General features: G+C 42.5%; 1 protein-coding gene across 1 annotated transcript in view; it reads left to right on the forward strand.

Moving 5' to 3' along the window:
• LOC124553874 (something about silencing protein 10) overlaps positions 1 to 24366 on the forward strand; it is a 184529-nt gene that overhangs the window by 155691 nt on the left and 4472 nt on the right. Inside the window, exons 8-9 of the mRNA XM_047127877.1 lie at positions 5283 to 5524; positions 23766 to 23950. Coding sequence (XP_046983833.1) covers positions 5283 to 5524; positions 23766 to 23950 — 427 coding nt within the window. The remainder of the gene's footprint in view (positions 1 to 5282; positions 5525 to 23765; positions 23951 to 24366) is intronic.

A 24366-nucleotide genomic window follows, 5' to 3' on the forward strand; every position in this document is an offset into this window, starting at 1 on the left:
TCTGTGACTCAGCATCTCCATTATATGCTCAGTAGCAACTTATCTTTTCATAATATTGTCACATTCCATCCTGGATTTTCCGTTGTTTGAAATGAAAGGCTTTAGTGGATAACATATGAAAAATTCCTATAAGACAAGTATGAGGAAGAAACATTAAAAAGGTAAGAGTGTGTGAAGAGAATGGATGAGAAGAGGAGAGCTAGGAGAAACACAGGATGAAGTCGGAAGTCAGGAGAAGGCTGAGAGGATGCCTAAGAGGAGGGGAAGAGAGGAAAGGATAGGTGGCATTTGCATTCCGTGCAGAGCCTACCTGTGGAGCACGGCAAACTGTGTTGTGTGAGGGTGACTACTAAACAGTGTGGGATGACGGCACCTTATTTTGTAAGCTATACTCTAACCCCAGACGTCTAGTTCTCTCTGTTTAAGTCGTGTTTGTGTTCCGTGCTGTGAGTGATCGATACTGCTTGTTGTTGCTCTCAAAATATTGTCTGTGTTACATGTTCTTTTGTTTTGAATTTATTGTGTGGCTGAGTCCTTGGCATCACACCTAGACCAAGTCCTCATTCTTTTGAGGTCTGCACCGATCTGTCACATCTCTCAGAGTGACATTAAATGGAAAGAGCACATAGTCATGGAAAGAGAACATAGTCAGTTGTAAGGAAGGCGTGTGGTTGACTTGGGGGTGTGTTGGAAAAATTATAGGAATGTGTTGCTTATATGTTAAGGACATAGCATACAGAAAACACATGCGACCATTTGTCGACTACTGCTCCAGTCTTTGGGATCCCTGTGAGATTGGATAGGGGAAGACATTGAAACAATTCAAACACTTGCTGTTACATTTGTTACTGGTAGGTTCTGTCAACACACAAGTATTACGGAGAAGCTCCACGAACTCAGATGGACTCCTTGGGGGAAAACAAGGTATTTTTTTCATGAAACTCTATTGAGAAAGTTGAGAGAACCAACATTTGCAACAGATGCAGAACAATACCACTGCCACCAATGTACACCTCAGGCAAGGACCGCAAAGATGAGGTAAGAGAAATCATACCTCGAATGGAAGCATAGCTTCATAACAGCAAATATTGCGGATGTATGTGTTGGTCCACAGCTCTAGTGAGCAATAGCCAACCTTCATTAAGTGAACATACAAGGTGGTTCATTAAAGATTACAAGTGATTCCACTCCCAGTTGTTTAAGACGTTGCACGCTTCGTCGTCCATATCCGATACTTCCTCAGGATCGACAGACAGCAATCTGTGAAAGTGCTTCAGGCAGTAGTCTAGCACAATACACTGCCACGCCACATCTCTGCAGACACTCTTGAAACCAAAAACTTACCAGTCCCAGCTTCTGATATTAGTGAACTGCGGGAGTTAAGATGACGGGCAGTTTAACTTGTGTACGAAGTTGATATTGAGGTTTTGTATTCCTATAACCCAACATTCAGTATTTGAATCCTGGTCAGTATTCTTTGGTGAAGACATGAGGGACATTCAGTAAGTAATGCAACACTTTTTTTCTCGATCGGTTTTGGTCAAAAAAATGTGGAATTTGTTGTGGGTCATTGTGGAATGTTCCTCCTTCAGCCTCTGTAGTTTCTTGAAATTCCAGTAGGTGGTGGCACTATACAAAGCTTTCTGTAGCGAAGGTGCATTCCTGTAAATGAGTTTCTTTTGGTGGAAGACCAGAGCATCGCAGATATTCCTATGTGCTTGCAGAATTTGTACTGAAACCTGGCAGTTAAGTCGGCCGGAGTGGCCGAGCGGTTCTAGGCGCTTCAGTCTGGAACCGCGCGACCGCTACGGTCGCAGGTTCGAATCCTGCCTCGGGCATGGATGTGTGTGATGTCCTTAGGTTTGTTCGGTTTAAGTAGTTCTAAGTTCTAGGGGACTGATGACCTCAGATGTTTATAAGTCCCATAGTGCTCAGGACCATTTGAACCATTTGAACCGGGCAGTTAACAAAAGCGTGGTGAGTCGTCGGGTGAGGGTCTATCGCCATTGCAAAGAGGTCACATTAACCTGTCCTATCACCTGTGTACATTCCAATTCCAGCAATGTTGGAATGTACAGATACTCTGACTTGAGGTGTTCGATGGATGACCATCAGACATCTCGCTGCTCGACAGGACTTCTCTCTTAGTAGTGCTAACACACTCGTCCACCAGTTGGAGTGCTCAAAGGTGTCTGCCCGGGGGGTGCCTCGCCGCCTAACAGTGCATTACAAGGCCGATCGTGACAATTTTTTGCCGAGCATCGTCACAGGCGATGAAACGTTGATTCGTCACTTTGAACTGGAAACAAAGAGTTTAAAGCCACACCCTTAACCAGTAAAGCCAATGTGACAGTTTTCTGGGACTCTAAAAGGGTTATTCTGTTTGATGTCTGCCCTTGTGGTGCAGCACGAAAGTGTACTGTGTTACCCTCAGGAATTGAAGAAACAACTTGAGCATATTTGTTGTCTTAAACGTGCAAACAAACTTCTCCCCATCCATGCCATCGCAAGGCCTCAGACGAGTCTGCACACCTGGGAGGAGCCCACAAAATTTCACCGGACTGTTCTTCCTCATCCACCCTACAGCCTGGAACTTGCACATTCCTACTTCCATCTGTTTGGCCCAATGAAATATGCACTTTGGCGGAAGCAGTACAGGAATGATGGAAAGGTTATCGAAGTAGGAAAACATTGGCTTCAGCATCGACCAGTAGAGTGGTACCGTGTGTGCATACTGGCCTTTCCAGTAATGTGGCATAAAGCTGTTGTACTGAACGGATATTATGTTGAAAAATAGGGTTTTGTAACCGAAAGAGTGGAGAATGGTATGGTGTATTGGAATCCTGAACAAAACCAACCTGCTTTCAGGAAAAAAGAGTTATGTTACTTATTGAATGCATCTTGTATTTTCATAGTATCCTGATGACTAGAACGAGAAAACTTCACATACATGAATGTGTTTCTGTTTTGTAGCAAAAGAAATATTAATAATATTTTCTTTTTTTTACTAACTTTCTCACTATTTATGTAAGGTCTTTCAGTGCAGAAAATAGGAGTGTGTTGCAGTATTGATTATTTATATTCTATGAAGGTTCATAGTTATTAAGTAGCAGATGAGTAGCATTCAGTGATGGCGAAACTTGAATATCCTCTGAGAACATAATTTTTTTTAAAAAAGTTTTCCTTTGGGTCATTCCCCAGAAATTTCAAGTTCAGAATTGTGAAATTCTGCGTCCAATTTTAACAGACCAAGTCCATTGTCAGTCAGATTACAGTACAAAACTGCATCTTTCTGTCATATGTATGGAGTATAATTACAATGATTTTGACTTCATTTGTTTTAATTATTGTAATAATGTGGAACAAGGCTCTTGAGAATGCAGCTGTCTCATTGTGGTTTCTGGTAGGCTGCTAAATCATTGTGGTTTCTGGTAGGCAGCTAAATCATTGTGGCGGCTGGCACTGCAAAGCTCCATGTCTATAGAGAAATAGAGAGACTGCACTGTCGCAGTCTTGTAAGCTACACATAGAACAGAAAAGAAACAAATTTGTGTGAATATATTGGAATAAAGCTAATGCAAATACAGAGTCTGCCGGAAAAAGTATACATACTTTAAGGAACGAAAAGTGTTACTTATGTGTTCATTTTACATTTCATAATTTGTCAGACATGTTGTACAACCTTCAGTTTAGCACATGGTTACTTTAAATGTTAAAAATGTTCATCATTGGCAGCTATGAACATAACAGAACGACGAGCGGTCACCACAACTATGTCAGTCAGCGTTACAGTGGAGATCACTGCACATGTCACTGAAATCTCTTGGCGAAGTTCCTCCAGAGTGCGTGGCATACGTCGGTTGACGTTATCTTTCACAGTTCCCCACAAGTAAAAGTCCATAGGTGTTAGGTCTGGCAACCATGGAGGGAACTCGATGAGCCCTCTTCGTCCAGTCCAATGCCCTGGAAAATTGTTATCCAGGCAAGCTCGAACGGCTAGGTGGTAGTGTGTTGGCGCCCCATCCTGTTAGTAGAAGTCCTCTTCATCAGCTCCATAAAGAACACATATACATGGCAAAATCGATGTGTCTAACATTTCCAGGTACATTTCCCCTGTGACAGTAGCATCAAAGAAAAAGGGTCCCACTAAACCCCTAGATTATAGTCCACATCACACGTCAACCCCTGGTAGATTGACCGCTTTATCCACATAAACATGCGGTTTTTCCTATGCTCAGTACACACGCTTATGCTGATTCATGGTTCCATTAAGTTTTAAATTGTGCCTCATCACTCCACACTACCTTCATCACAAATTGTTAGTCATCAGTTACCATTTGCTGATAGCAATCGCAAAATTGCATCCGTTGATCAGGGTCGTCATCATTAATAGTGTGCAGTAATTGTGGAGTTAAACTTTCCAGTTTGCAGCTTTTAGAATTCTTCGTACACTTTTACTACTAACCCCCACTTCACGTGCACATTGCATAGCAAACCTCCGTGGAGAGATAACAAACCTTTCCGACACGGAAGCTGACGAAGCAGGACTTGTAGCTGTACGCTATCTTTCTGATCTTCCTTTGTGAATATCACAAATCGTTCCATGCAATTCAAACTTGTCAATGATGCATTTAATTGTTAGGCGGGTTGGCGGTTCTCTTTCAAACTCCCGCTTCCACTGACGTTGCACTTCAATGGCATTATCAAATGTGAAAAACCACTTCACAATACATTTTCATTGCTCGAATGTCAAGCGTGCTCCAGCCATCTTGTTTTCTCAATACTGAGATGAAAGTACTAACATCTGTTGAGCCAAAGACCATACTACAACACACTCGTAACTCAAATCGAACGACAATATTGATACATCGATAGAGCTTGACAAAGAGTGTATACATTTTTTTGATGGGCTCTGTACATTGAAATATAGTTTATAAATGTTTTGTTGGCATTGCTCCACTGTTACTTTAAGTATTTGTAAGACTGCAGCTGTCAGGGCAGTTAATGTAATACTGGAATTTACTCGAATGGTTTGAAGAAAGACAATAAGAGCAGATAACATAAGATTAATGATGAGAAAGGTACTTACAACTTGGCTAGATGTGCGAATATGAAATATGTATAGAATTACTAGTGTTGCTTGTTTTGGTTGTGTAAATTGCAGTTCATAGGAAATTAGTTTTCTTTGCGGGCACAAATAGTATTAAGGAGTGACCAGTTCACTCGTGCCAAGTGTTCTGCGAACAGGACTTCCCCGACTGTCATACTACGGACTGTTTCAGGTTGCCAGAGAAGAAGCAAAAGAAGAAGGCCCTCAGGCTGCTGTCCGCTCCCCTCACAGAAGACGGAGTGAGTGACGAGTCAGGTACGGTCCGGGAGGGAATCCCGATGCCGGAGAAGGGGAGGAAAAGGAAGGCGGAGGAGCCGGAGGGTGCAGAGGGAGTGGAGAGTGCGCCGGCAGCTGCCGCCACTGCGGCGACTCCAGCGCTGCGCGCCCTGGCCGCCAGCAGCTCCAGCAGCGCAGGTAACTACCCGTGTGCAGTCTGGTCACACACCTTATTTTACTTTTCGGTTTGACGATATTGTGGCAGTTCTCAAATGGTTGATAGACAGTTGACACAGACAAATAAGCAGTAGGAGCACACGCAGAAAGTCTCGTGCTTCAGTGTGTTGTCTCAGTATGATGCCCTCTTACATGAAGGACTCAAAGTGCTGTGCCCCTCAAATGTTTCACTTAGTGTGGCGCAGTCCCCCTCCAGCACCCACACTTCACTCCTTGCCTCCCCCACACCAAATGCTTTGCTCAGTGTGCCATCTGCCCCACATGCTTGATGAATGATCAGTCTCTCATTCCCTTCACCCTCTTGGCTCAATCTGCCAGCCCTAAACATCTTGGCTCAATCTGCCATTCCCCTCATACTTGACATAACCCGTCATTCCCTCACACATTTGGCTCGGTCTGCCATTCCACCACACTTGGCTCAGTCTGCCATTCCCTCAGACACTTGCATTAATCTTCTATTCTCCCACACACTTGACTCAGTCTGCCATAAACCCCCCCTCCCCCACCACACACACACACACACACACACAGTTGTTTCAATCTGCAAGGCACTGTACAGTGCATGGCAGTAGATTGGTTGTGGAATCAGCTTCAATCTTCCCTTCCCCCACACACTTGGATCAGTCTGCCGCTCCTCCCCCCACACACTCACTCGGCTCATCCTGCCATTCCCTCCACATACTTGGCTCCATCTGTAATTCCATGCATGCTTTGCACAGTCTGCCAATTACCTACATGCTTGGCTCTATCTCCAATTCCGCTCAAGCTTGAATCAACCAGCCATTCCCTAACACATTTGGCTCGGTCTCCCGTTCTGCCACTCTCTTGGCTCAGTCTCCCCCCCCCCCCCTGCCTCCCTCCCCATACTTGGCTCATATTGCCATTCCTCCACACACTTGCCTCAGTCTTTTATTTCCTCGCACACTTGGCTCAGTCTGCCATCACCTCCTCCACACACACACACACACACACACACACACACACACTCTCTCTCTCTCTCTCTCTCTCTCTCTCTATCTCTCTCTGTCTCTCTCGACACATTCTACCGTTCCTCCCACATACTTGGCTCATTCCATCATTCCCCACATACTTGGCTCAACCTGTCATTTCCTCGTACATTTGGCTCGGTCTGCCATTTCACCACACACTTGGCTCGGCCTTGTCCTTGTGTTGGGTGTCGGGTTCACACCTATAGCATGTGTAGCTCTAGCCCCTCCTGCTTGCCTCAATCTGGCATACCCCAGATAATTGGCTCAATTTGCTATTCCTCCATGAATGTGGCTCATTCTGCCATCTGCACCCCCCCCCCCCCCCCCCCACACACACCTTTGGCTCATTCTGCCATTCCCCCAAACACTTGGCTCAGTCTGCCATTCGCCACATGCTTGGTTTAATTTGCCACTCTCCATCTGCATCTACGTACATACTCTGCAAGGCACTGTACAATGTGTGGCAGTAGGATGCTTCTAGATGCAACTTTCTCAGTAGTGTTCCTGCAAAATAATGTTGCCTTCCCTCTGGAGATTCCCATTCCAGTTCCCAAACCATCTCTGTCATACTTGCATGTTGTTCGAACCTACCGGTAGGAAATCTACAGCCCGCCTCTGAATTTTTTTGATGTTTTGTTTAATCTGACCAGGTCGGATTCCCAAATACTCAACACTTGAGCCTACTCAAGAACAGTTTGCACTAGTGTTCTGTACATGGTCGGTCTCCTTTATGGAGGAACCAAACACTCCTAAAATTCTGCCAATAAACCGAAGTTGACCATTCTCCTTCTTACTGTAATACTCACACGCTTGTTCGATTTCGTATCGCTTTGCACTGTCACACTCAGATATTTAAATGATGTGACTGTGTCAAGCAGCACACAATTAATGGTGTTTCCAATCACTATGGATTTGTTTTTTCTACATATTTGCATTAACTTCCATTTTTTCCACGTTTAGAGCTAGCTGCCATCATCACACCAAATAGAAATTTTGTCTGAGTCATGTTGTATCAGCTTACAGCCACCGAATGATGAATTCTTCCCATACACCACAGCACAGTACACCATAGCACTACAGCATCAGAAGTGATCTTCAAAACTACTCTCCAATATCCTTGACATTGATTTGTTGTAGAATCTTAGAACTTATTCTGAGCTCAAACATAATGAGGTATCTTGAAAAAAAAATTACCTCAATGCCATCATTTGAAACCCAACTCGCACTTTCTCACATGACATACTGAAAGCTTTGTATTGAGGCAATCAAGTATATGCAGTATTTCTTGATTTCCGAAAAAGGATTTGACTCAGTACCACACCTACACTTATTGTCAAAGGTATGTCATCTGGGATATAAAGTGAAATTTGTGACTGGATTGATGACTTTTGGTAGGGAGGACACAGCACATTATCTCGGATGGAGAGTCGTCGTCAGATATAGAAGTAACTTCAGATGTGCCCTAGGGGAAGTGTTTTGGCCCGTTGATGTTGTATATTAATGACCTTGCAGACAATATTAATAGTAACCTCAGACTTTTTGCAGGTGATGCAATTATCTATAATGAAGTACCATCTGAAAGAAACTGCATAATACAGGGTGATTCAAACAGAATACCCCAACTTTAGGAATTTAAAACTCTGCAACGACAAAAGGCAGAGCTAAGCACTATCTGTCAGCGAATTAAGGGAGCTATAAAGTTTCATTTAGTTGTACATTTGTTCGCCATTTCAGCCAATAAAGTTTTTGGTCCCTTTTTCTTCGAAGGTGCTACTGTAACTGGACTACAGTATCTGGAGATGTTAGAGAATTGGCTGTTCCCTCAGCTCGAACAAGAAGCACAACAATTCATATTTCAGCAGGATGGAGCGCCACCACATTGGCACTTATCTGTCCGTAACTACCTGAACGTCAACTACCCGAGCCGATGGATCGGCCGCCAGGCAGCCCGTGACAGAGCACTTCATCACTGGCCTCCAAGAAGCCCTGATCTTACCCCCCTGCGATTTTTTCTTATGGGGGTATGTTAAGGATATGATGTTTCGGCCACCTCTCCCAGCCACCATTGATGATTTGAAACGAGAAATAACAGCAGCTATCCAAACTGTTATGCCTGATATGCTACAGAGAGTGTGGAACGAGTTGGAGTATCGGGTTGAAATTGCTCGTGTGTCTGGAGGGGGCCATATTGAACATCTCTGAACTTGCTTTTGAGTGAAAAAAAACCTTTTTAAATACTCTTTGTAATGATGTATAACAGAAGGTTATATTATGTTTCTTTCATTAAATACACATTTTTAAAGTTGTGGTATTCGTTTTGAATCACCCTGTATTATGTCAGATCTTGATAATATTTGAAAAAGGTGCAGAGATTGAGAATTCACTCTAAATGTTCAGAAATGTAAAATTTTGCACTTCACAAACTAAAGAAATGTGGTATTCTATGACTATAACATAAATGAGTCACAGTTGGAATTGGCCAACTCATACAAATAGCTGGGTGTAACGCTTTGTAGGAGTATGAAATAGAATGATCACAGAGGTTCAGTCATACGTAAAGCAGGTGGCAGACTTTGGTTTACTGGTAGAATACTGGGGAAGTGCAATCAGTCTACAAAGAAGATTGCTTAGAAATCAATCAAGCGACTGGTTCTAGAATATTGCTCGAGTGTGTGGGATCCATACCAGATAGGACTAACAGGGGATATTGAATATATACAAAGAAGGGCAGAATTAATGGTCAAGAGGTTTGTTTAATCAATGGGAGAGTGTCACAGAGATACTGAAGGAAGTGAGCTGGAAGATGCTTGAAGATAGAAATAAACTGTCCTGAGAAAGTCTTTTAATAAAGTTTCGAGAACCTACACATTGTTCACATTATAAATCGTCAGGATAAAATTAGAATAATTACTGGATGTCCAGAGGCGTTCAAACAATCACTCTTCCCGCTATCCATATGTGAATAGAATGGGAAGAAACCCTAATAAATGGTTCAATAGGACCTACCCTCTGCCATGCACCTCATGGTGGTTTGCAGAATATAGATGTAGATGCAGACATCGTCAGCAAAGGATTGCAGAATGCTGTGCACCCTGTCTATCGGATCATTTGTGTATATAGAAAGTAACAGTGGTCCTGTCACACTTCGCTGGGTGCTCCTGAAGACTCACTGTCGATGATAACATACTGGGTTCTATTACTTAAGAAGTCTTCAAGCCTCTCACATGTGTGGAAACCTATTCTGTATGCTTATACCTTCATTAACAGTCTGCAGCGGGGTACTGTATCAAATACTTTTCAGAAATGTAGAAATATGGAATTTGCCTGTTGCCCTTCATCCACAGTTCGCAGTATATCCCATTGCAAAAAGGTGTTGCATGAGCAATGCTTTCTAAAACCCTGCTGATTTGTAGACAGGAGATTTTTGTTCTCCAACAAGGGAACCTCCCCATCGCACCCCCCTCAGATTTAGTTATAAAATGGCACAGTGGATAGGCCTTGAAAAACTGAACACAGATCAATCGAGAAAACAGGAAGAAGTTGTGTGGAACTATGAAAAAATAAGCAAAATATACAAACTGAGTAGTCCTTTTCTCTGTCTGTCATTCCCTTCACAAGCTTGACTAAGTCCGTCACTCCCCAACATGCTTGACTGAATCTGCCATTCCCCCATGTAACTGGCCAGTCTTCCATTACCACACGTTTGATTCAACGTGGCACCCCCTACTACATGCTTTTCTCATTGTGCCGTTCCCCTACATGCTTGATTCATTATGCCTTCCCCACTTGCTTGGCTTAATGTACCACTGCCCCACATGCTCGGAACAGTGTACTGCTCCCCCGATCTGCTATCATCTAACTGCAGAAGTATGAAGTTGTGTGTCTGGGAATGGAGATGGCTGTGAAAGTCAAATGTTAGGCTTATGTCTGTGTATTCAGTTGAAACAGTCACTATTGCTGGTGGCTGGTGTAAGTATAGGACAAGCTCCAGTGGCATACCACTTCTTGCTCTTGCGAGAGGAGCCTTAATTATCTGTTGTCAGAGTGGTTGGCTCATCCTAGGTATACAGTCATTGATATGTGAATTACACTAGTTGACACTACTGTCTCAACTTTGCCCCAACAAACTTTCATCCTCAATTAATAATTGTTCTCAAGTGTGTGTCTTGAGTGCGATATACTGCCTCAATCTAAATTATATCTCTGTTAATTTTGACAGTAGGATTCCTTTCCTTCCCGAAACCATATAGGCCTGTGTAATTGAATTTACAGCTTGCTACATTTTGGACGTAGTAGACTCACCTCGTAAGGTGGTTCTGTCCTCCTGGATTTTTGAATGGTGCTCAGTGTTGCACCTTATTCTGAACTGATAACTTGAGATAAGTGACATTCAACCTAGCGTGATACTGGTCGGCAAATTTTGGACAGAGGCGAAAGACAGGTAGAGTGTGCCTATCACAGAAATGTATTAGGATACCTGACATTCTTAATACGAAACCTATTGCAAAACAAAAGTCCGAATGAGATTTTCACTCTGCAGCGGAGTGTGCGCTGATATGAAACTTCCTGGCAGATTAAAACTGTGTGCCCGACCGAGACTCGAACTCGGGACCTTTGCCTTTTGCGGGCAAGTGCTCTACCATCTGAGCTACCGGTGCTTCGGTAGCTCAGATGGTAGAACACTTGCCCGCAAAAGGCAAAGGTCCCGAGTTCGAGTCTCGGTCGGGCACAGTTTTAATCTGCCAGGAAGTTTCAAAAGTCCGAATGTTCATAAAATAAATAACCTCTCGAGAAAAGATTTTTATTGACAGTAATATTTTACTACATATCTACTTTACTTTTCCACATAATCACCGTTCACATCTGTATACTTCCTGTAAAACTGTGCCAGCTTCTTTAGCCCCTCTGCATAGCAGTCTGCTGCCCGGGAATTCAACCAGTTGGTAACACCAGTTTTGAGTTCATCATTGCTTTGAAATTATTGTCCACCTGGCCACTTTCTTAAATGCTTGCTGCAATGTCGGGACTGTATAGAGGGCACCTAAAAAATTTCCAATGAAAATATTGAATCTTTTCCTTTGTTTTGGCAGCGATGTGAGGGCGTGTGTTGTTCTCAACACCATTTTTGACTTGTGTGTTTATGCCAGACAACAGTTTCTTGCAGCATTCATTTTGGGTCACATGTGTCAGTTTGATTAGCATTTCACAGTATACGTCAGCCGTAATTGTTGACCCATGGTTCCTGAAATCTATCAGAAGGAAGCCCTTTTCAATCCAGAAAACTGTAGCTATCTATTTCAGTCCAAGAATGGATAGCTGTCATTTTCAGTCCAAGAACGGAGATTGCTTAAACTTTATTGGTTTGAGTGAACTTGAATGGTGCCACTGCATTGACTGTTGTTTTTGTTCTGTGTCGGTGTATGATATCAAGGTCTCAATACCCATAAAAGTGTGGGAAAACAAATCACCTTCTATCTTGTCTATAGCACTTCAAAAGCTCTTGTGCACTATGCATACACTCAGTGAGCGTATTTGGAACCCACCTGTTGTGTACATAGTTCCGCGTAGTCAGCGCGTACACAACTTTCCCAATAGAGCGCGCCCCGCTAAGCACCACAGCGCAGGCGCAGCGCTCGTCCATCTCCACACTACGAGATGGCGCTGCCTTAGAGACGGACCAAATTCTGCTTCCGCCGATCCGCGTATTAATATGTAACACAGTGAATGAGATTGCTGCTAATGTAGAACCTTTTCTCCTCGCGGATCACACTCGCACAGTGATACCTGAACGCTCGAGGTATTATAACGAGTGTACAGACCTCCGATTAGTCAGTCTGCATCAGTCTGTAGTCAAGGTTCAGTCTGCGCCTAATAAGATTACCATATTCCTGTACATAGCCATGAAGATAAATGAATAGACACTTTGTCAAGTATCAGAGATATGTGAGAATAAGATTAACGTACCAAGACCAAAGGAACTTCAGATTGTCAATTGTAAATAGCAGCCGGAACTAAGTTAAGTAATTTTTAGGCTTGTTATTATTTAAATAAAAGTGTGTGAAAATTAATTGAGTTCTGTTTAAAGTTGGTCACCGTCAATCTGCCACTCTAAGCGTGTAAGTGGCATTTCTATCGTCTGACCTAACGGCAGAAGATAAACACGCCACGATAAGACCACGAGGCATATTGCTGACACTTGCTACTTCGTTAGAGCGACAAGTCAAATAATCTGGTGGTGTGTGTACCGAAGGTCTTACAGTACGCCCACCACACCACCTCACATGCTGCTTGTGATATTCAAGCTGTTCAGTGACAGTTCTGTAAATTGATTTTTGAGCAACATTTTGGAATTCATTACCCAGACTACTAATCATCAATTGCCATTCACTTCAGAATTTTTGGTTCACTTAAGCAACAATGTGGTCAGTCCGAATACTGGGGTTGCCACTCTGCTGTTCATCCTGAACATTTGTGCAGCCATTTTGAAATTCTCAACACCATTTTTGACTTGTTTGTCACCTATCATTTCAGAACCGTACACTAAGCATAACTCATGATGGATTTCAGTAGCTGAAGAACCTGTTGCCAGCAAGAATCGAATCACACTGTGCACTTCCCAAATTCTGGGCTCTACAATTGTGTCAGCCATTGCGATCAGCTCTCACTGACTGGCAAACAACTGCTAATCGAACTGACACTGCAGTAGTTTCCTAAAGAGACAGCAGACAGCACTGCGTGCGTGAAACTTTGTTCAGACCTACTGTCAGTTAAATGATGGTCACTGGACCTTAGTTTTGGAATACACATCGTATACAAATGACACGTCAGACAGGGTCAAGAGCACTTTCACATTGTTTTCTTACAATGCTGTTGTCTACAAAAAATTATATTTTTTCTGGGTAAACATCTATGTACATATTTCTCAACCCACCATACGGTACATGGCGGAGGGTACCTTGTACTGCTGCTAGTCATTTCCTTTCCTGTTCCACTCACAAATGTATGTTGATGGTAGTAGAATGCCAATTGAAGTTTTCTCAATAGCGTTCTGCAAAAAGTATGTTGTCTTCCCTCCAGGGATTCCCATTTGAGTTCACGGAGCATCTCTGGCTACCCTGGTGCATTGCTTTTCTGGTATCTGGTATGGAGGGTTTAGGAAATTTTTCTGTATACAGTCTCCAACTATGTCCTAAACTCTTCTTTCTCGTGTCATGACACAGTGTATTCCCAGCCACAAGCACTCTATCATTTACTCTTGCAGCTCCCATGCTTTATTACCTATGAACCTTCCTTCATTAATTCTGTCATGTCATTTATGTCTTTACTTACTAAGGGCATTACATAACTGATTCTATCTCCTTCCTCATTCCTTTATTGTCTAAGGACATTCATTCATTAATTCTGTCACATCATTTATTTCTTTATCATCTAAGGATCTTTTCTCGTCCTTTCTCTCACATTACTTATTTCCACAGGCCCGCTCATTTTGCATGCCTGCAGCCCGACTGTGTGGCGCTCTGTGTCCACTAGTGCCGTGCCCGATTGTGTCTTTACTTTCAGTACTTTTTATTGTTCCAAGGACTTGTCTTCTTGTTGTGGACACAACAAGTATGAAATGTAATGAATAAATGTAATCACTTATAAGAAGGTGGATGGAGGACTTTGGATTCCAGGAAAGTATAGTGCCTCTGTGAAGGGAACCTCATAAAAGCCTCCAGTCTGGACTGATGCAGCAATGCTATGAGTCCTTACTGAGTAACCATGGCAGCCGATGTCAGAATTAACAAGTGGATATTTCATTTACTTTCATTTTACAATATTGTACAGGCTCCTTTTTGGGGTAGCTTGTCGAGCTGAACCAAATTTTTTTCAGTCTAGGAGTGTAGAAGACAAATTGTTTGTGGTGTGAGGTCAAAATCATCCTGCAGAGGCCTGTTCAAGGAACCGTGTAAGCTTACTGGCCTGTACTGTGCCTCGTAAATTGTGCAGATAATATTTTTCGCCTTATTTCTTCTCACGTATTGGCCGCCGTCCGATCAGCCGCACTTTAAAAAATGCACACTGCCAGTCACGCCACTGCATTTCCTACAGCCACCACTGTTGCACGAGGGTGCTGCCACAAAGGATTTTGCTGCTTCCAATGACATGCAAACACGGGGGTGCTACCACGAACAATTGAGCTGCTACCGATGATATGCAAACATCACCTTTACAGAACTTCAGTGACGGGTGTAGCTAAGTTCAAACATCGGTGTATTATTTCACAACATTTACAGACTTTCATAGTGGTCAGGGCTCATCGTCTACAAAACAGTCATTGTATTGAAGACCAACTGAATTGTAAATCTTTGTAAATTAATATATTTCAACATTCATATCTACTGTTAGCAACAGATGCCACAACTGCACCAAACAAAATTATGTATTACATTTACTATTTGATATTAGATGTAAAATAATTAATATCTGAATTCTCTGCCCACAAACAGCATCTGCTCCTTGTTCCTGTATGCACTAAAGAAATACACAGTGTGCTTAGGAAGTTACAACACATCTTATGGTTATTAAGTGCTTTAATCAGTTGTTAAATGACACAGTTTAGTTTAACTCCTGTCACTTCTCTTGTATTTATCAATCTTATACATCCTCGATGCCAGTGTCACTTGCTACAAATTGTATAGATTTAACAACTCAAGTTAGTAACTACTTATGCTGTGAGTAGCCTAACAGAACATTGCAAGCTGGCATTTGTAATTGCACCCATGACTGACTAGTAAGTGAGTGAACATAACGTAATTACTCTGATTGACTAATGTAGTGATCACATACTTCAGTGACTCGATCTTGATCGAACAAACCACCTGACTGGCACGTAATTTAGTGACTGTGCTGTTTGAATGCTAGCTGCTGACTGATTGTGTAATTGTGGGTATTTAAAGTTATGCATAGGACAGGTACTGAAAATATCAAAATATAGAGCTGTTACATTTACATAAAAGATAAAAGAAATAAAAAATGCATAAATGCTTTAGGCATAGACACTGTTTTGATTAATAAGTGGATGGAGGTCCTTAAATTCGTGCAAATAAGCTTATATGTTACGAGCCATAAGTTTTTATTGGGCACTGGGAGTTCCAAAGATCGCAAAGAACTTTAGGGAAACTCAGATGATCTAATTGAAATATTTCATGAACTAATCTATTTTCTTAGGAAAGTTGTGCACTTTCAGAGAAGGAAAAATTAAGACTACGAGACAATGATACCACAATTTCAAAAGGATTTCATTTTAAGATTCAAACATTCTAGAAATTGACAATTTTGAATATAGATTACTTTTGAGTTATGCATTATAAAAAAACATACAACATTCTTTAGAAAGATGAGAATAAGGCCTTTCAAGTGACTAACACGTATCAATCTCAGAATAAACAATTATTGCCAGGGTCAAGTTTTGGAGTGCACATAGTTTTAGTGAATTATAAATTTTGAATGTTTCATTAAAAAAGTACTGCTCTATTTACAGTGTTGCCAGTAGCCCATAAACTATACACTGAATAATAAAGGTTTGAAAATGTGGCTTATGTAAGAATTTGGTGATTTCATATATTCAAAATACATGCATTATTTATGGAAGAGACAGTCAGATGTAAATGTAAATTTGTGCGAGGGGTACCCAAAAATTTGGAATTATATTGCTGTGTGTGGAGCTTGTGTAGTACACGTTTCTGCCACTAGGTATGAATAGCACAACTCATTGCCATTCAGTTCTGCCTGTATTGTTGAGGTGGCTTGTTCTGTTCATCTGCAGTGATTGTTTTTACTAGTGCTGTTATGTTTTTGTTTTGTTTTTATTATGGCAAGTTTAAGTGAACAATGTGCAGCTGTGATATTTTGTTTTCTACTCTCTAAAAATGCTGCTGAAACTGTTTTAATGTTGAAAACAGCTCACCGAGGTGACGCTATGGGAAAATCTCGGGTGTACGAGTGGTTTGCTCGATTTAAAATTGGCAACATGTCGATTGGTGACAAACCTCATTCCGGACATCTGTCAAGTGACCAAATCGACAAGCTCGTGCTCACAGACCGTCGAAAGACAATTGATCACTGTCAGAGATCTCCGCCCCTAGTAGCTGAGTGATCAGTGCGATATAATGTCAGTCCTAAGGGCCCGGGTTTGATTCCCGGCTGGGTCAGAGACTGGGGGTTGTGTTGTCCTTATCATCATCATTTCATCCCCATCAACGTGCAAGTCGCCGAAGTGGTGTCAAATTGAGAGACTTGCAACCGGCGAATGGTCTACCTGACGGGAGGCCCTAGTCACGTGACATTTACATTTTACTGTCAGAGATCAGTGGGTTAGTCAGAGCTTAGTTCCACGAATTTTGACAGAAGATTTGGCAATGAAAATGGTTGCTGCCAAGTTTGTTCCTCAGGTTCTGACTGATAGTGAAAAGGAATGTTGAGTTTTTGGCTAAAAATGGCACAGTTCTGCTGCCTCACGCACCTTACTCGCCTGACCTGGCTCCGTGTGACTTTTTCTTTTTTCCACACACGAAAGGAGGCACAAAAGGGCACTGATTTGACAACATTGAAGAAGTTGCGAAAAAAATGAGGGAGGAGATGTCAGCCATTTATAAAGATGACTACAGAAAAATGTTTCGAATAGTGGAAGCACCATTGGGATAAATGTATTAGTTATAATGGAGAGTATTTTGAAGAGGTTAAGGTTGTTATATAAACAATGTCCCCCCCCCTCGAGTAGCGCCTCATACACCCACACTCCGTCAGTAGGTATTTTAATGATTTAGAATTGCAGTTCCTTGCAACAGGTAGGCCGGTCACCGTAATGCATTAGTCTTGTTCATACGAGATGTGTTTTTTAAGTAAGTACGATTTTGAAATTTAAAAAAGACGTGCTAAGATATCTCAGTAATTTTATTTTTACATGAAAGCCTGTTCCTTAATCTACTTTTCTAAATAATTTACGTCAATATTGAGGCACTTTTGTCATAACATTGTACCAGCTTTTGAATACCCTGCTCATAGAAGTCTGCCGCCTCACTTGTTAACTACTGCATCACCACTGTTTTGACTTTGTCATTGTCTTGAAGACGCTGACTGCCCAGGTGTTTCTTCAAGTGCAGGAGCAGATGGCAGTCACTGGGCGCAAGATCGGGGCTGTACGGAGGATGATTTCGAGTTTCCCATCGAAAAGATGTGATGAGATTTTTGGTCTGATTCACCATATGCGGAACGAGCATTGTCTTGCAGCAAAACGATGCCTTTTCTCAACTTCCACGGACTGTTGCTTTGATTCTGGTGTGATGTAGGCCACGCGTGTTTCATCGCCCGTAACAGTTTGGCTTAAGAAATCATCACTGTTGTTGTGGTATCGCTCAAGGAAAGTCAATTCACTGTCTAAACGTTTGGTTTTGGGCACATCCGTCAACATTTTCAGTACCCAATGTGCGCACAATTTCCGGTAATTCAAGTGCTCGGTCACAATGCCATACAAAACACTATGAGAAACATTAGGAAAGTCATCCCGCAAGGAGGAAATTGTAAAGCGTCTGTTTTCTCTCACCTTATTGTCCACTTCCTGCACCAAACTTTCATTAATGACCGAAGGACGTCCACTCCATTGTTCATCGTGCACATTTGTGCGGCAATCTTTAAATCCTCTCACCCACTTTCTTACCATTCCATCACTCATAATGTTTTCTCCGTAAACTACACAGATCTCACGATGAATATTGATTGCTTTTAGGCCTTTAGCACTAAGAAATCTTATAACAGCCTGTACTTCACAGTCGGCAGGACCCGCAATTATCGGAGGCATGTTAAACACTCAGTACACAATGTAAACAAGGAAGAATCAGATTGTAATGGTGTCAGAGCGTAGATTAAGGTACAGACTTTCATGTAAAAATAAAATTATTGAGATATCGTAGCATGTCTTTTTTTAATTTCAAAACGGTACTTACTTAAAAAACACGCCTCATATTTAGTTTGTTACCAGACCTGGCAGAGTATACTGATATAAGGGGCGTGAACAGCATCAGATGTTGAGTGATCACTGGGAAGGACACAGACTTGTGTCATATTAAAGGATATCCTTTCTTTCAGGAGTGCTAGTTCTGCAAGGTTCGCAGGAGAACTTCTGTTAAACTTGGAAGGTAGGAGACGACGTATTGGCAGAAGTGAAGCTGTGAGGACGGGGCGTGAGTCATGCTTGGGTAGCTCAAATGGTAGAGCATTTGCCTGCGAAAGGCGAAGGTTCCTAAGTGAGTCTCAGTCCGGCACACAGTTTTAATCTGCCAGGAAGTTTCATATCAGTGCATACTCCGCTGCAGAGTGAAAATCTCATTCTGACAAGGTGTCATATTCATCGAGACAGCATTATCGGCACCTGACAGAGTGTGGAAGGCATCTCATTTTGGGTCTCCATTTGGCTGGCTAGTCAAATTTTGCAATATGTACATTTGTGGAGCGTTTGGATGTGAGGTTGGGCCAGTGTCAGATTGCAGGAGACGTGAGGGCGGGCACACTCGTCATCAAAGTCCCGGATGACCGCTGAGGAGGATCGCCATTTCGTGCACTGAGCACACTGCAACTTCTTCAGGTCAGACTCCCTGTACCAGTGTCAGAGACTAGCGAAAGCCAGACTTGGAAATTACTGTCCCGCACCTAGGCAGCTATTAATATCACAAAGCAAACAGCTGCATTTGGAGTGCTGGTGTGACTAGGGAGCACGGGCTGCTGTGTGTGTGTGTGTGTGTGTGTGTGTGTGTGTGTGTGTATTGCTGACCAAGGCCTTAATGACCGATGAAAGCTATAATTGTGTGAATCTTTTGGTTGTGCCTATCGTGACTCAGGATCTCCGCTGTATGTGAATATCAGCCTTCTTTCTAATATTGTTACATTCCATCCTGGATTTTCCATTGTTTAATTCTGTGGAAGGAATTTTCATTTTCTAAAATAGTAAGGTATTTACGTAACAGAAAAGCCAGAAGATTGGGTATATATTTTTTTCCACAGAAATTTGGAGAGCTGTAAAAATCTAGAAGAAGATATGAATATTCTGATCCACGGATATTTGTAATAATGGTATATCAAACTTTTTACGGAAACGTGTTCATTTCATTCTGACAGATTTTTCAAAAAAATAACACTCGTGCTCACCTTGTTGAAAAAAGAAGCATGAAAATGTAAGCCTCTAGCCATATAAAATTCCTTAACAACTGTGCTGAATTCAGTTTCATTGCCTTGAAAACTTTGGACTGTATAAAGTTTTTTTTTTTTCTTCAAGGTATTGCAGCTTTGCATACGTCCCCCCTTAATGGATTAATGCCATTGTGCCCGGCTATGAGTGCGAGGCATGAGGCAGAGAAAGACACCACACTGACAGTGCTCCAAAGTATTCTCTGTATCTCTCTGCACAGAATGCCTTCTTACGTGCACTTTTCCGCAGTCATTAGGTGGCAGAGAAGCCATCTGACGCACCTGAACATTTGCACTGCCACCTCAGTTTGACGGGATTTCGAACGGTCACGAACGTGTGGGTAACCCGGCAGGCGGCAACTTTTCTCGTGTGGAGAATATCGTGTGAGGTATCGAAAACTGATCTGCGACTGTTTTTCACTTTTTCCGATATTGCCTCAAATGTGATACTCCGGACTCAGAGCACTAGGGCCTCGACTCTTCTTGCAATTCCTGGTCTTTCACACAGTGAGATAACCGACAGTTTCGATCTTCATTACTCAGACTCTGACCTCTGTTATTCAGACTCCGGCCACACTGGAAGTATCTGTGCCACCTGACCGCTGCGTCCTACAGTGATGCACTGTAGCCCTACACTGCCACCAGCTTGGCACAGATTGTTGGAGCATTGTTTCTTTTTAAATGCAGAAATTGTTTTACCGCACAATACTCCACTTTGTCAGTGGGATACTCTACCAATGTGCTACAGTACTGTGGTATGGGGCTTCAGTGAGTACTGGGACTGCAAATGTTTACCTTCAAACAGACAGAAAATTAATCACGGAACTTCATTTCTTCATGACAGTATTTTACTCCTTGTATATAAATATGTTTGCAACAAGTTTGGTATTTGACATAGTGCCTCACTATAGATTGCTAATAAAGGTACAAGCATATGGAATAGGTTGTCAGATACGAGGGGGGACCCAAAAATAACCAGAATTTCTTTCTAGAAAGCATATACTTTATTGTTTTCAAATACAACCTTAATCTCCTTCGAAGTACTCTCCATTAGCATTAATACACTTGTCCAAACGTTCATTCCAGTGTTCGAAGCACCTTTTAAATTCGTCCTCTTTGATACCAGCTAGCACTTTCATGAAATTGCGTTTTACGTCTTCCACATCTGCAAAACGCTTCCCTCTCAAGTCTCTTTTCATCCTCGGGAATAGGAAGAAGTCCGAGGGTGCTAAATCTGGCGATTAGGGCACGTGGGTCAAGGTAGTCGTCTTCGTTGAGGCCAAAAACTGGCGAACGGTGAGAGCCGTGTGCGCGGGAGCGTTGTCGTGATGCAGGAACCACACTCCAGAATCCCACGAAGCCGGACGTTTTCGTGACGAACTTCTGCGAAGCCGTTTAATAACCTCCAAATAGAATTGTTGGTTAACTGTATGGCTTTCAGGGACAAATTCAGAGTGTACGATCGCTTTGATGTCAAAAAAACACCTCAACATCGTTTTCACATTCGATTTCAACTGTCAAGCTTTTTTGGTCAAGGTGAGCCAGGTGACTTCCATTGTGATGACTGTTGTTTACTTTCTGGATCGTACCCATAGCACCGTGACTCATCACTTGTAATGATTTTGTTGAAAAAATGTGAATCATCTTTGAACGCATCCTTCATTTCGAGACAGGCTCGAACGCGATGATCCCTTTGATTTCCGGTAAGAAGCTTCAGCACGAATTTGGCTGCCACTCTTCGCATCCCCAAATCGGTGGTCAAGATGCGCTGAATTGAGCTCCAGGACAACCCAGACAAAATCATATCAGCGCACACTCCGCTGCAGAGTGAAAATCTCATTCTGAACCCAGACAAAGTTCTCGAGTCGGTCGATTGTCCTGCGTCGATCTTCACTGATGAGATCACGGATTTTGTTTATGTTGTCTTCGCTTCGAGCAGTTGAAGGTCGACCAGAATGGGGCTGATCTTCAACCACCATTTCTCCCTTTTTAAACTGAGAAAACCATTCGTACACTTGCGTTTTATTAAGAGCATGGTCGTTGTAGGCTGTCTGAATCATCGCAACAGTTTCTGCTGCGTTCTTGCCGAGCAAGAAACAAAACTTCACTGCCGCACGTTGTTTGTAAGAATTAGCGATTTCCTCGTGTCACGTCTGCACTGTAAGCACACTCAAAGAACTGCCGAAGAAACCACACTTCTCACTGGTAGGTGATGCTGCGTGGCAGAATGACTCAGCAGAGCTCCTACTACAACCATCTGGCGGCACAACCTGCTACTACAAGTACACGATGTGCAGCATTACGATTCCGGTTACTTTTGGATCCCGTCTTGTATGTGAGTGGCTCAAAGACTTCTCAAGTAATACAACCCAGTGCAGTGTTCTTGACAGCGAGCGTTTATCGAGGATGAGGGTATCGTCAGAAGTCCCCTAGGCGAGGGTGTTAGGACCGCTATTATTTTTTTGCACAAATGGCAGAGAGGGTGGGCAGCAACCTGCGGTTGTGTGCTGATGGTGCTGTGGAGTACAGAAAAGTATCATTATTGAGTGACAGTAGGAGGGTACAAGATGACTTAGACAAAATGTATTGCTGGTATGGTGAATGGCTGTAAATGTAGAAAAATGTGTTAGTGTGGATTAGGAAAAAACAAACCTGTAATGTTCAAGTACTGCATTAGTAGTGTGCTGCATCAACCAAATGTCTAGGTGTAAAGTAGCAAAGTGATACGAAACGGAATGAGCATGTGAGGATTGAAGTAGCGAAGGCAAATGGCTGACTTTCGTGTATTGGGAGAATTTTAGGGAAGTGTAGTTCATCTGTAAAAGAGACTACATATAGGAATCTAGTGTTACCCAGTCTTGAGTACTACTTGAGTGTTTGGGATCCGTACCAGGTTGGATGGAAGGGAGACATCAATGCAATTCGGGGTTGATTAGTTACTGGTAGGTTCGAACAACATGCAGGTTTTACGGAGATGCTTTGGGAAGTCAAATGAGAATGGCTGGATGAAAGGTGGCGTTCTGCTTAAGGAACACTGTTGAGAAAATTTAGAGGCCCAGCATTTGAAGCTGACTGCTGAACGACTCTACTGCCGGCCAACATACATTGTGCGTAAGGACCACAAAAATAAGATACGAGAAATTAGAGCTCATACAGAGGCATAGAGACAGTCATTTTTCCCTTGCCCATCTACAAGTTGATCAGGAAAGCAATTGGTTAGTAGCGGTATATGGTACCCTCTGCCACACACAATGGTCAGTGGCTCGCGGAGTATGTATGTCGGTGAAGATGTAGATTATATCATAAACAAAAATATGATTCAGATATTTTTGCTCGTCCCAAATCCATGACAACCATTTCACTTAGGTTTTTTTATGTCTATCCTTTTGACAGCAGGAGGTCTTTGGGACAACGGCCGTTTACTATTGTGGGACGGCTATTGTGATGACTGTAGGTGTTTCATTTTTTCACAACCTCACTTCCAACCTCTCTCTCTCTCTCTCTCTCTCTCTCTCTCTCTCTCTCTCTCTCTCTCTTAAAATGCTTTATGTATTGTGTATTCTTGTGTAATAGCATGTTGTGAATGACCGAGTGAGGTGGGACATCGGTTGGCTCACTGGACTCAACATTTTGGAGGACAACAGTTCGAGTCCACATTTGACGGTCCTGATTTATGTTTTCCATCATTTCCCTGAATCTCTCCGTGCAGACACTGGGACAAGTCCTCTGAAAGGGCACAGGCGATTTCCTTCCCCATCCTTGCAACATTCAAAGATTGTTCTCCGTCTCTAATGACCTCAATGTCGATGGGACGTTAAATGCTAATCTTCCTTCCTTCCATTGTGGTTCTATAGAACAAAGTGTATGTACAATGTAATCTAATTCCATTTCACTTGCTACTTACTCTCTGAAACAGGCAATGTATTGGTCAGCATTCTTTGGTGGATTTGTCAGTGCTACAAATTGTAATTGTGCCTTTCACACGGTCACAGGCGAAGACTCCGCCAGTGACGAAATTGCCGACGGGGAGAGTGGCAAGGAGGGAGACCGGCGTGCCATTACCTACGAAATGGCCAAGAACAAGGGGCTGACGCCGTACCGCAAGAAGGAGATGCGCAACCCCAGGGTGCGGCACCGCCGCAAGTACGAGAAGGCGCGCGTGCGCCGCAAGGGCCAGGTGAGCTGCCAGCCTACTGTAACGTCGGTGGCATTCGTTACGTCATATACAAAGGAAAATTACGTATATATTTTATATATTTTTATTTTTTAATTTATCAGCACGATTCTTTCTCTCAAGGATATTGTCTTTTCTTATCACTTTTACTTACGTGCATAAGTAATTATGAAACGAGTTCTTGAAGGGCCTCAGTCATTCATGTACCAACTTTAGATTTTGAACGTGATGACTAAAATATAGTTGCCGTTAACTGAATTGAATGTAATTTTGTTAGTCTCTATTTATTGATTGCAAAGCAAGGCTTGAGAGAATTTCGATTGTTGCTGTGGAGTGGCCAAGATAAAACTTACCGAACTCATGGAATCTGTATAGTTTAAAAACATGAACTTCGACGTAAATTAATTATCTGTTGCAAT

This window comes from Schistocerca americana, chromosome 11 (assembly GCF_021461395.2).
Source record: "Schistocerca americana isolate TAMUIC-IGC-003095 chromosome 11, iqSchAmer2.1, whole genome shotgun sequence".
Taxonomy (NCBI): domain Eukaryota; kingdom Metazoa; phylum Arthropoda; class Insecta; order Orthoptera; family Acrididae; genus Schistocerca; species Schistocerca americana.